General features: G+C 46.4%; 1 protein-coding gene across 1 annotated transcript in view; it reads left to right on the forward strand.

Annotated features, from left to right (window-relative positions):
* PPP1R12B (protein phosphatase 1 regulatory subunit 12B) overlaps positions 1 to 13387 on the forward strand; it is a 133916-nt gene that overhangs the window by 74547 nt on the left and 45982 nt on the right. Inside the window, exons 15-19 of the mRNA XM_030965587.1 lie at positions 4880 to 4970; positions 5958 to 6101; positions 6826 to 7009; positions 7551 to 7663; positions 8929 to 8973. Coding sequence (XP_030821447.1) covers positions 4880 to 4970; positions 5958 to 6101; positions 6826 to 7009; positions 7551 to 7663; positions 8929 to 8973 — 577 coding nt within the window. The remainder of the gene's footprint in view (positions 1 to 4879; positions 4971 to 5957; positions 6102 to 6825; positions 7010 to 7550; positions 7664 to 8928; positions 8974 to 13387) is intronic.

Here is a 13387-nt window from a genome sequence, read left to right on the forward strand (position 1 = left end):
ACCTGTGCCTGGCTCTCCTGACCCGTGTTACCTGCATTTGGAAGAGCCAAAAGTCTGTCCTGGCTTCCAAGAAAACTGCCACTGTTAGTTCCAGTCTAGTAGTTCAGAGTCATTTCTAAGCTAGAAAGAGGTGAGAGGATTTGGAGAGGGCCTAGGGAGAGGTTTCCTCCAGAAGAGCCCCGTCAAGCCCAGCTCCATCCAGTTCACAACCAGCAGAGTCTCATTTCCAGAGACTGGGGCAAACTGTGATAGTGAACCAGTTGCTGTGTGCAGTTCATGTTCTTACTGTGCTGGCTGCAGGACCTGGATTTATTGGAGAAGGACCTGACAGGGATGGAGGGAACCTGTCATGGCCCAATGCAGCCTGTGTTGGGGGTGTATCTCAATTTTCAGTTCTGATGTTCAGCAGAACAAAATTCCTTGAAGAAATTCAAAGAGAGCAGCTGTAGAACTTGGTGGATATTTAGCTTCCAGATTTGTTGCCAAGTGTTCGTAGAATGCTATAAAGGTTTGAGTTGGAAGGGAATTTACAGCTTATCTAATTCCATCCCCTGCCATGGGCAGGGACACCTTCCACTAGACCAGGTGACTCCAAGCCCCGTCCAACCTGGCCTTGAACACTTCCAGGGATGGGGCAGCCACAGCTGCTCTGCCACATGTAGGTGATGTAAAACTCCAAGTTTTGCACATTCTTGCTGTTCCCTCTGGGACTTGGTGATGCTCTGCCAAAGGACTCCATGGTGGTGAATGGTATTTGCCAGAAACACTTAAAGCTCTGAGTGCCTGAAGGAGTTCAGGATGGCAGGATGGAGACCACTGTCATAAAAGGATTATCAGAAGACTGTATGTTTCTTGGAGAAATTAGTCTTCTGTTCTTGTTACCCATGCACCAACCAACAGGGCATTGTACCTCTCTTTTCTGCATCATTCACCCTTGACTTGGGAGGGAGTTCTCCTTACAATATTTTCTTTCCTTCTGGCCAGCATTCTCTAACATACAGATTGTTCATGTATTCCTGGTTTACCAGCCTGTATACCCAGCCTTCCTATTTCCTGGGTTGAATCTCCCCTTCTATTAGTATTGTATTGCAGCTCCTTTTGCCTTGATGTGGTGATGAGTAGTTGGGATCCATTTGAGTTTTACACTGTCCTTGATGAAAGAATGGACAGATGAAAATAGGTGTTTTCTTGAAAATAGGCAGAAATAAGTTGAAGCCAGGTTCATCAGTCAGTTTTTTTTCCTAGGGCAGCAGGACACACTTTTCTCTGTCTATGGGAGTTGTAAACCTCTGCAGTTGTTTTGCTGACTCTCACATACACATCTTGAACAATTTCTATTCTTCTCCTTGAACTTACAGCCAAAACTCTGGTAAAAATCTGTTCTGCTTTATACATGCCTTGAGCTTGGTGTGATGGCTGCTCTTATTGCAAGTATTTCTCAGAGAAAGCTTATTGCAAGGAAATACAACACATAGGGCCTTTCCTTTGAAGATCTGCTTTGACCCTGAGATATTTGCTTGAATTAAGAGGGTGACAGAGGCTCTGCACTTGAGGCAGCAGCATGTTCCTTTAAAACATAATTAAAACCTCTGTGGCTTGTTCAGAGGCTGCCTCACACCCCATTTGGTGCTTGTGCCCTGCAGCCTGCTGTGCTCTGCAGTGTTTGTGCTCTGGAGAGCAGCGTGCTGCTCTGCCTGTGCCATCCAGCCCAGCCCAGCCCAGCCCAGCCCTGAGCTGCATCTGACTCGCTGTCTCCTTCCTGTGCATTTGTTCTCTCTCACTTTTCCTGCCCATTTAGCACACTCAGGTCTCTCAAAATTCAGTTTGTTATCAAAGTGACACATTGAAAAATCTGTCTTTTCTCTGCCTTCCCCCAAAATTAAAAAGCAAAGCACACAGGGTCCCAAGCAGGATAGCACTGCCAGGCTGCTGTGTGCACTTACAGGTACTGACAGCAGAGCCCCTCCTTTGTCACCTGGAGCAGGCTGTGGCTGCTCCCTTGCAGAAACCAGCTCTGTCACTGTGCAGTGGCTCTGCTGACTTGCCTCAGAAAATTCAGTTATCTCATGCTGTAAATGGCTTTGGGTGAGCTCCAGGAAGTGATGAATTGTGTAAATGGAAAGAACCCAAAAGTTAGCAAATGACTGTGGCTGTGGCCCAGGCTGAGCCGTGCTGACCTGCAGGATGTGCTCAGCTGAAGATCAAGTCCCTCTTACAGGCTGGACTCCCAGAATGGCTAATGATGCTTAAGATGTCTGTATTTTTATATAGATTCTGGGGGAGCAGAGGGGGAAAAGCCTGGGAGGATGATGGTGTAAAAGACCCAAAATGGTTTTTCTCTTGCCATACCCAAAGCAAAGCTGTGGCTGAACTGCACCAAGGAAATGCAGCAGCCTCTGCAAGTGCCTGGGCTGCCTCTCCTGCAGAGCCCCTCCCCATGCCTGGGGCTGACCCGGTCCCCACAGATTTGCCAAACCGTTCCTGAAACTCATTTGCAAACCTGTTTTGTCCTCTCTGTACCTGTAGCTCCTACATACCTGTGTCTTCATTGCAGAGTAAATTCCACTGATTTAAATTCCACTGATCCAAAGCCATTGCAGCAAAGTGCCTGCTGTACTGAGCTACAAATTTACTTGGTTTATACATTTCAGGAATTTATATTATTTTACTACTGCTCTGAACTGCATTTGCAGTATATTTTACAAATGCCTTCTTCCTGTAGGTGGCTTATTGCTTGTGACTGCTGGGCAAACAGCAGTGATTCTGCTTGTGTCAAAAGCTGCAGAAAATGCTTATTGTTTCCTTAATGTGCCATTACCTGGACAGTGCACACACTGCAGCAGAGAGAACAGGAGAGCTCCTGCTCTGCAAAATTAGGAGTTGCACAGCTTTCACTCATCAAACAGCAGCTTTTTTTGTTCATGAAACAGCAGGTCCTTGAGAGACAGTCATCCCTCTGGAGTGTAGGCGCTTCCCGTGTTGGCATATCCATCACAGCTCCTGTGTCTGGATAATCAATGGGAAGAAATGAGCTCCTCTGCAGTGCATGCACATGGCTTGTGCTGGAGGCTCCTTGTGAAGGTGATAAATCACACCCTGGGAGTGCAGCTCTGCAAGCCCTCTCATCTCCATTGCAGGCAGCTCCCAGGGCACAGTTCAAAGAATCACAGAATCTCCTGAGTGGGAAAGGATCTCAGGGATCATTGAGTCCAACCCCTGGCTGTACACAGACACCCCAACAACCCCACTCTGTCCCTGAGAGCATCATCCAAACACTCCTGGAGCTCTGGCAGCCTCGGGGCCGTGCCAGTTCCCTGGGGAGCCTGGGCAGTGCCAGCACCTTTTTCACAATTCCCAGCCTGACCCTCCCCTGACACAGCTTCATGCCATTCCTTCAGGTCCTGTGCCTGGTCACAGAGAGCAGAGATCAGTGCCTGCCCCTCCAGGAGGCTCCAGTGCAGCATCCCTGGCACAGACTCGATCCTTTGCACTTTCCTTGGCCTTTGGAGATCGGGGATGTTCAGTGCATTATCTATCAGGTCAATCCTTGCACCAGTTTCAGGTGAGAAGGCTCTCACATGAGTCCCACAACACCTGAGGAGCTGGGAGGTGACTGTCTGTACCTCCCACAAACCAAGAAACCCTGTAAAGGGGATTCCTCTCTGGAAGCCAGGCTGCTTTTGCTGCACAGCTGAACCAGCACTGAACACAGTCCTGAGGGTGGATAAAACCCACCATGGCACATTATTGTAGAATGATCCAAATTTCCAGATTCTCTGTGATTTTGTCACAGTGCAGCAGTTTAGTGAGCTTTCTAATAAATGTCTTAACATACTGGATCAGATGCAAATCCTCTTCAGCCCATTACCTTTCCCATGAAGGTGGTGGACTAAAACAGGGAAAAGAGTCCAAGGGCAAAGGAAGTGTATTCACCTTCATCCCTCACTTAGCTCACTGCCCTTTGAACACACGCAGACCTTTGGTACAGTGTTAACCTGGCAGTGCTAGACCTGCAAAGAGCATTCCAGCACCCTCATCCCTGCACAGTGAGACAGTGTGAATAATCATTCCATATTAACCAGGCTGAGGAGTAAAGTTTAATTAACTGTTCATAAGACTGAAGCCTCTCCTCCAGCATGGAAATCATTTACTGCTGTGCACTCCTTGACTCAAAGCACTGCTCAATTCCTCACCAGTTCCTCCCAGTGAATGCCAGGGCAGAGGCTGCAGTTTATGTATTCTTATGTGAATAATTCTTTTGAATTCTTCCAGCTTTGATGAAATCTAGTCATGCACAAGTCTGTGTTTAACTGTGGGTTTTTCAGTGTTAAGGATCTTGGTTTACACAGAGTGTGAAGGTCATTTCTTTATTTCCATGGCTCTTTCCAAGGCGTGTCTGTGTGCTGCCTGCAGTTCAGTGGCTCTCGGCGTGATGGGTTTCATATTGATGAAGGCAGCAGATTGCAGGAATATGATCGTGACTGTAATGACAGGAAAGAGGGTCTGAGGAATGCACCAGCACAGGATTTCTGTTCTGAGATTTTTGTCTGAGTGAGAGGGCGTTTATGAGTGGAGTTCTTTTCCTAATGATGCAATGATTTGGAATGGAGCAAATAATCTAGAGAATAGATGCACCTTTTAAACAGAACATGTCCAACACTAAAGGGTTTATTGAGAGACTCTGGGGAGAGAAGGTGCTGTGAACATGTGTGTATTGTGTGCTCATGGGGAAGTTGTCCTAAAGAAACAGCAATAGCAGATGGAGCCAAAATTAATTTTTGTCCGTGAGAAAGAGAATAATAACTCGGGAGTCTACAGAGACAGGAAGGCAGATCATCTGCTTTTACTTTAACCTCTTCTGCACCTTCTTTTTTTCCAGGTCATATCTGACTCCGGTGCGGGATGAGGAAGCAGAATCACTGAGGAAGGCACGATCCAGACAGGCACGGCAGACTCGCAGGTCTACCCAGGTACAGAATGGAAATGTTCACATTCATGTGAAGATATAGAGAGCTGGTTAATTGGTTGCCCAGAAAAGCTGTGACTGCCCCATCCCTGAAGTGTCCAAGGCCAGGCTGGACAGGGCTTGGAGCAATCTGGGATAGTGGGGGGAGTCCCTGCCCGTGGCAGTGGGTGGAATGGGATAAGCTTTAAGGTTCCTTCTAATCCAAACCATTCCATTATTCTGTAAAGAGGCAGGATTTTCTTTTCTGTTATGTTATTTCTTAGGACAAGGGACTTGTCTGCACTCACACTGTTTTAGAAGGGTTCTGGCAAAATTTCCTTCAAGCAGTTATTACAAAACCCTCCCACAGACATACATGAGTTAGATTTCCAAGCTTTGCTTTCCGCAATGTACCTGCCTCTTAGTTTGTAGTGTGATCACATATATTTGGGTTGCTTTGAGTCAGTGATTATGTCAGTAGGCTGAGAAATACAGTAACGGCAACAGAATTCTTCCCTTTCTCTTACCATGGGGATGAAACGTGAGCCTGACCAGATGTGAGTCTGTGTCATTTTAAACTAACCTGGAAGACTGAAAATGTAATTCCAGGCTGGAGAAGTCTCCAAGGAGACTGTAGAGTCCCTTCCAGTGCCTAAAGGGGCTCCAAGAGAGATAGAGAGGGACTTTGAGCAAGGACCTGAAAGGACGGGACAAGGGGGAATAGCTTCCCATTGCCAGAGGGCAGGGTTAGATGGGATATTGGGAAGGAATTCTTGGCTGTGAGGGTGGGCAGGCCCTGGCACAGGGTGCCCAGAGAAGCTGTGGCTGTCCCTGGATCCCTGAAGTGTTGAAGGCCAGACTGAGTGGGGCTTGGAGCAACCTGGGCTAGTGGAAGGTGTTTCTGCCCTTGTGGGGGGGTGAGATGAGATGAGCTTTAAGGTCCCTTCCAAGCCAAACCAGTGTGGGGTTCAGTGATTCTGTGCATGAATGGAAGGCTGCTGTTTCCCTGCAGGGAGTGACCCTGACAGACCTGCAGGAGGCCGAGCGCACGTTCAGCCGGTCGCGCGCGGAGCGCCAGGCGCAGGAGCCGCAGGGTGACAGAGCCGAGGACAGCGGTGACAGAGCTGCACGCTGGGCACGGAGCACGGACGACGAGGTGATCCTTGTGCCTCAGCACCCCTTGCCTGAGAGCTGCCAAAACCCTTTAGGAGAGCTGACATCAGGAGATATTCCTTGGCGGTTATCTTTTTATTCTGAGGGGGACACACTAGCTGGAAAGAGGCACTGCTGGCTGAGGAGCAGCAGTTCAGTGTGAGGGAGGTGCACGTGGAGGGGCTGGAGCTTAGCTCTGCCTTTGCTCTCCTCTGGGAATTTCACCTTTCCATCTCTTGCCAGAAAATAAAACGGTGTAAATCCCAGAAAGTGTAATGAGAAGGCTAATGATAGAAATGTGGCCTGGATCCATCCTGCTGTGCAGTCTAGGCAGAGGCTTTGTGTTCACGTTTTTCCACAGATGTTCAATGTGTAATGGAAAGCTGGAGAGGCCAGTTTTCTGCCCCTGCCACTACCCTCTGTTTTTTTCGCTCTAAATCATATATTTCTATTAGATAATTTGTGTCTCCTACCATGAGCTGTAGGAACAAAGGGATTGATTCCAGATCTCCCAGCTGTGGAGGGTACTTTTACACTGTAGCTGTGCAATGACTTTAACATCCATCCTTATCTGATAGAATGGACCTGATCTGGCAAGTGCAGGTGATCACTTCCAGCAGCAGTGAAGAAAACATTGCACTCTGAAAAATGACTGCATTCCTTGAAATCCAAAATCTGGTACTTCCTTTTCATTGTACTATTTTTCTGTCATGGCTCTTTGTTTCTAGACCGTCTATCGGCGACTGAGGGGCCCAGCACAGCCCGACAAACCCACGACGCCTGTGTCTCCTTCCACAGCAGCACCTCTGCTCTATACAAGCTCATACCTGACTCGAACAAATAAATATCTAGGGCTGGACTCCATGAATCCAGCAGATTTCAGAGCGGCAGGCACAGAGATGGAGAAAAATGGTATGTACCAGGAGAGTGAAGAACAGACAAAGTTCAGGGGTTTTCTTGTGGTTTAGAACTTCCAGTGTGTACAGATGGAGAGAACACGTTTACTTGTTACTGTGAGGGAAGCTGCCATGTCACAAAACAAATGTTACTTGTTTAAATGAAGTTAAACAAATTCCTATTGCTTGTAACAGAGGGATAAAAGGATATTTTTTCATTTTGGATAAATAAATGAGACAGTGATCATAGAGCATTTAGCTATTAGAGCTGGGGAAAGAGGTTCCGCTAGTACAGGTTGTCCTCAGAACAGAAGTTAGTCAGGATGACTTGGGGAGAGCTGGCAGCTGGGGTAACTTTCCTGGCTCTGATGAGGGAAGGAGTGTGAGTATCCAGCTGTAGTAGGACACTGAGATTCCATTTCATTTGGTTTAATAACTCCTTTGTAATATAACACAAGGCAAGATGACCTTGATCAGCTTGAAAAGAACCCCGGAATCTTAGCAAAAGCACAGATGTAAATCACTGAAACCAAAGCAGTCTTTCTTTGCTTGGCCAGAGTGTGAAGATCAGGATTCAGACGACAGATCCCTGAACAAACAGTCAATCCGAGAGCGGCGACGGCCAAAAGAGAGACGGAGAGGCACCGGCATCATCTTCTCCACACAAGATGTGAGTTCCTTAGAAAGAGAAACTCCAGGGTGAATTTTTTTCCCATTCCAAACTTCATGATTTTCTTCCCAGTCCATTGATTTCCCCTTAGTTCTTCCCTCTCCAGCTCTCTTTTAGACTGGCCTATCCAAAGGTCTCACATCCCTGTTTGGCCTCTGTCAGACCGAGCAGCAGGCTCTGGGCAGCCTGTTCCTGAGCCATATCATGGAACCCTGCAGGACTGGGAAAGGACCACATGGGAGAGGAGAGATTCAAAGTCTGATTCCTTTGGAAGGAGGTCACAAGCCACCTGAAGTATTTTCAAATTCCTTCAAGCCCAAATTTGTCTGCTTTTTAGGCCCTCTGAAAGAAAGACAGCAGGAAGAAAACTCGTGTCTGGGTCCCCTCCCAGCATCAGGGAACACTCACAGCATAAGTGCAGAAGAGCTGTCTGTGTCATGGTCATTTCTCTTAGTCCTGGTTTCAGAGAATTTCTTCAGTGTGAGGGAAGAAATCCAACCCTCCAAACTTTGGTTAGAGCCTCAGCTAGGAAAATAGATCTCCTTTTCCAGGAGAGAATAAGAATTATGAAATTATGGTTAATGAGTTGAGTCCAGAGTCAGCTGGGATGCCATGGTAGCTCACATTTGCTCTGTGAAATCCTGGAGCAGTTACAAAGGGCAGTGACTTAGAGAGGCTATGCAAGTGCAGGATACCTGGGATGATGAGTTTTCCACCTGGAGTCTAACTGAACTGGAGATACTTTTGAAAGTCGATATTATGACAGTGCTTCACATGTGCAGTTTTTACAAGTTTTTTTCCCTCAGTGTGTTAGGGACTTCCTGCCAACTCCTCAGAGGCATTGGAATGGCAGGAGCCATCTCAAGAGAGTGATTCTGTCCTCAATATCAAGATCTTCTAAATGGCCATTAGGACACCAAACCGGATCTGATAATTAGCATTTGGACAGGCATTTCTTTTGACAGAAGTTTTCCTGACATTAGCATCAAATAATTTTTTCTCTGAAAGGGTGTTAGGGACTGGCACAAGCTGCCCAGAGCAGTGGTGGAGTCACCATTCCTGGTAGGGTACAAAACACACATAGACGTGGCACTTTGTGCTGTGGTGGAGTTGACATGGTGTGTTCAAAGGTTGGACTTGTTGGTCTTGGAGGTCTTTTCCAACCTTAATGATTCTGTGATTCTATAAACAATACATTACCTTCTTGGGATAAAGTTTTGTTGTTTCCAGAGCTGCCTAGTTTTATTGCTTGCCTTTCCTCCTAGGATGAAGATGAAGTTGATGGAAACGAGGAAGTGAAGGAAACTCGGGTAAGTGAGACCATGCATCTGAATCACTGATGTGTCACTCTTGGGTGTTGGTGGCAGATGTTCTGTGCCTTTTACTCTTATCTGTAAGAGAGTTCAGGCTCTGCTCAGGAGTATGAACAGGCAGGTAGCTCCAAGCAGCAATTTCCTTACTGATTTGTGAAAGATGAGGTGTATCTGCAGAGTGGCCTGAGTTCAGTGTTGGCTTCTGGAGAGCTGCACAGGAGTTGTGGAGCCCGGAGGGAATGCAGCAGTGGGGCTGCAGTGCTGGGGCAGTGGGATCCCAAGTGTCCTGGGGAAGGTGTGACCTTGGATCTTGGAATCACTGCTGTTTTGGACAGGATGTTTTGTATTTCTGGAATCTGCTCTCCTGTCTCGCAGATTTGTTTTCTTGCAGGAAAATGTCTTTGCAAGCAGCACGTCAGAGGTTGTTCAGTGTTCCCCTGTTCTTGCAATAGTCTCATCCTTTGAGGCCCTTTCTTTCATTTTATAATAATTACTGAGTCTTTCCAAATTGCCTTGGTTTCCTTTGGTTTTGTTTGTCTTGGTCTGAAACACATTTGAGCCTGACAACATGACTGACTCTGACGATGTCAAAGCTAAATACATTTCCAAGCTACTAAAGTGCAGTGTGGAAGACCTGGGAGAAGTAGCCAATGTAAGGTTGCATAGGGGTCAGCCTGCTTGTGGGATGTTCCATTTTTGCTGGGAAACGTTGAACCTGGGAGAGCCTTTCCCTATACTTTGCAATGCAGTAGAGTGCTTGAAGCATCATTTCATTTGAATTAACTGGTTCTTTGCTGAAAATTGGCAGTAACACTCTTCAGACTGTGTTTTTGTTTTCATTCTTGCAATATTCAGTCAGAATGCGGCAAAGTCACAGTGAGCCTTGCTGGGGCCAGAGCCTCACGTGGTGCTGGGATGGTGTTTAGCATGTGCTTATCTTTCCATGCCAGCCCTTGCTTTCCCAGTGCTTACTTTGCACTTTACTCCACTTGAAATGTGAGATATTCCTGCTCACAGAAGCATCACCTGCTTCAAGGAGGCCAGCTCTTCCCACAGGAGTTTCTGCTCATCACAGTGCAGAGCTTCCTGAAATCTTCACTGAGCCCTGCAGCAAAGATTCGGCCATTTATCGTCATTAAAATTGTTTTGACATTTCTGCTGCCTCACAGTAAGACTGAAGGAGGGGAGTTTTGTAATGTGTAAAAGTAATAATCATAATAGGGACACCTTGTTTCCAGCAGGCATGTTTGGGACTTGCTGGGAATGTCTTGTTCTTCTGGGAAGTTGTCCCAGATTACCTAAATTAAGACAAAAGAGTAGCTGAGGCTGCAGGTTTGGAGGCTTCCTGGAGTCTAGTTCTAAAATTGCTGAGGATTTTATTGAGCACAGTCCTCACTGCTCATGTAAATGGACAAGCTGCACTTTGGGAGAACCCAGCTGCCCAAAAATCCAAGGGCACCCAGTCTCTTACAATTAATAATGCTGGTTTTCCCCAAATTAACAGCAAGGATTCCTTTTGTCTAACACTTCATGTGATTTTCTTGTGGGATCCATCTAAAAGTAGAGCAACTTCCTTTCAGTTCCATCATCCCCTTTGTGCAGGTGCTTCAGGGCACCAGTACCATGGTTTCTTATGTACCCAACGTACCTTAGACCTGGGTTAGACTCTCCTCCCACTCTGCTAGAGCTGGTTTTCCCATTTTGCCAGTCCTCTTGTTTTTATCCAGTTCCCAGTTTATTTTCTTGAATGCATACCTCCAGCATCATGTCACTTGGTCAGTCTTCCCTGGTTTATTTGAGATCCAAATCAGAGATTTCTGTCCTAACTGGCCATCACTTTGGCAGGAATCATGGAACAGCTCTCTGTTTTCAGTTCTAATGCCAATAAGAAAGTACAGTTAATAATCATTAATTCTTCAGTAACTATAGTTCTAGAATGGCAGGTGCCAAATGTCACCAGGTTGTGAACTTGAACAATCTGGAGTGTCCCATTTTAGTAGCAGAACCCCAAAGAATCTGATTTTGTGGGAACTATTACATTTTTCCTCCAGTGTTTATATCTTGGCTGGTATCAGGATGGTTTTCATGGAAGCCAAAAAAAGAACTTTGGCTTGAAATCCTTCCTCCAAGCTCTGCAGTGCAGGAGACTAGCACAGAAAAGGTAAAGGCAGTTTTGGGAAGAAAAAAAAAAGAGCAAATACATGTTGTTCTAATTCTCAGAAGTGGATGAATTATTTTGGCTGAGCTCATGAGCACCAGAGTGGGAAACCAGCCCAGACACTTTGGCTGAGGTTTCGGCAGCTAAGAGGTCTCGTAGTGGGATGTGTCAGTGTCCTCCATGTGTTCTGCTCCCACCCCAGCTCCCTCCTTGGGACACAGACTGCCTGGATGCACTGTGGAAAGTTGGAAGAGCAAACAAAGTTTTATTGTGGAATAAATGTTCAAGGGTACAAGGACTTCAGCTGGAAAAAGCCTCTGGGAAGCAGCTTTAGGAGAAGTTTTTCCGTGGTTCCAGTGGGAAGGAGCTGCAGAGGAAGGAGTTTTTGTGTGGTCTGGGGAGACCTGAGCTCAAAACAGAGGTGGGGAGAAGCTTGGCCACAGTCTTGTCTCTGTTTCTCAGAAAATAAAAATTGGGAGAGTCAAAAGCTCATGTTGTACCCAGACTGAGCTGGGGGGAGGCTGGAGCTGGGAAACCTTCCCTGTTCCCTCAAGCCACTGACTGCAGAATACCAGAGGGAATTCCAGTCTTGTTGAGGCCAAATGCAGCAGAGCCAGTGTGGGTAGGGATCAATGGGCTCGTCTGGACTGCAGCAGGAGGATGATGATGAAAACTAAAGAGAATGTTCCAGTGTTCCATTTCAGAGCAGGTTTTCTTTGTCCCTGACTCTGCTGGCTTTGACTTGGCCCTGACTTAAAATAATGGAATCTATTACAGACTGGTTTGGGTTGGAAGGAACCCTAAAGCCCATCCAGTCCCACCCCCTGCCATGGCAGGGACACCTTCCACTAGCCCAGGTTGCTCCAAGCCCAGTTCAACCTGGCCTTGGACACTTCCAGGGATCCAGGGGCAGCCACAGCTGCTCTGGGAAATTGCTGCCATCGCTATTGCACAGCAGGAACAATTAGAAACAAATTTGGAAGAAAAGTATATTTTAAATGACAGAGCATAGAGAACAAGTAGAAAATGTTTATGATCATTTAAAGGATTGTTTGTCATTGCAGTTCTCTGCCAGAGCATTACAGATGTGCCTCACCCACAGGAGGGTTTGTCAAAGGAGAACTTTCAGAGGAAGACACTGGGTGTTGTGTTCGTAAAATAACAATTTCTGAGCAGTAAAAGTATCAAACAAAATGTCTGTTGTCATGAACTGCCTTCAGGACAGTCTGTATAGCCCAGTATAAACCCCAGACACACTAATGGAATTAAGTTTTATGGAGGAATAGCACTGAAACGTTTGATTGTGAATTACAATTGCAGTAAGTGGATTAAATAGGCTCCATTCCTGTCTCCCTGCACTTTGATTTATGGAATGAACCAGGCTCACTCTGGTTTGTAAATAAGTGTTCTACCTACTTGTACTGTTACCATGAAATCACCAGATGCAACTGGATACCAATATAAATTAAATCTCTGTCTTAGAAGGGCTCAATTTCCAAGCTTAATTCCAGAAGTTCTAAGGGAGGACCAATGAACTGGAAAATTCGTTATACAAACTCAATGTTATTGCTGATTCAGAGCTATGACCTGAGAGTCCTGATTTTGGTGTGCCCTATTTTTCACCTATATTTTTGCTTTTAGTTCCACTTTATCCTTCCACAGAGGCTTCAGTTCAGCTTTTGTCACCATGCTGTTTGCCTTTCTGTGAAAGATGGATGTGATGAATAACTAGAAGATCAGGAATAGCTTTTGTTAAGTGCTTTGTGAATGTCCTGTTGTAGCCAGACTGGGTGTAGTGGGAGCCCTGGGAGTCCCCAGTCATTGCTGCCCCTTTCCCAGTGTCATGCAGCCATCCCTGTGCCTGTGGACTGTGTTTGGAAGCCAAGGAAGGCTCAGAGTCCTCCACTTTCAGGGCTCACATTGCCTAATATGGTAAGGTATGTCTGCAAGAGCTGAGCTGTTTTGCTGGGATGCAAGGGAAAGTTGACCACTAAAAGGAGCAAAATAGGTGAACTTCTGGCCAGCTGATAAGAAACTGAAATCCTTTCAATCCAGACAGTGCTGTGTGGTGGTGCTCATCCTATGCTTCATTGCTGCTGGCCCGGGGTCCCTTCTGGGGATTAAGGATATGAGTATTTTCCCCTGGTTTTACCCTTGAATGTTTATTTCTAGAAGAGATGTGGTGTGATGTGGGAAGGAAACCATCTGGCTCCTGTCCAAGGGCACGTAGATGGCACTATGCGTCACTTGCAT

The sequence above is a fragment of the Camarhynchus parvulus genome, chromosome 26 (genome assembly GCF_901933205.1).
Source record: "Camarhynchus parvulus chromosome 26, STF_HiC, whole genome shotgun sequence".
NCBI lineage: Eukaryota > Metazoa > Chordata > Aves > Passeriformes > Thraupidae > Camarhynchus > Camarhynchus parvulus.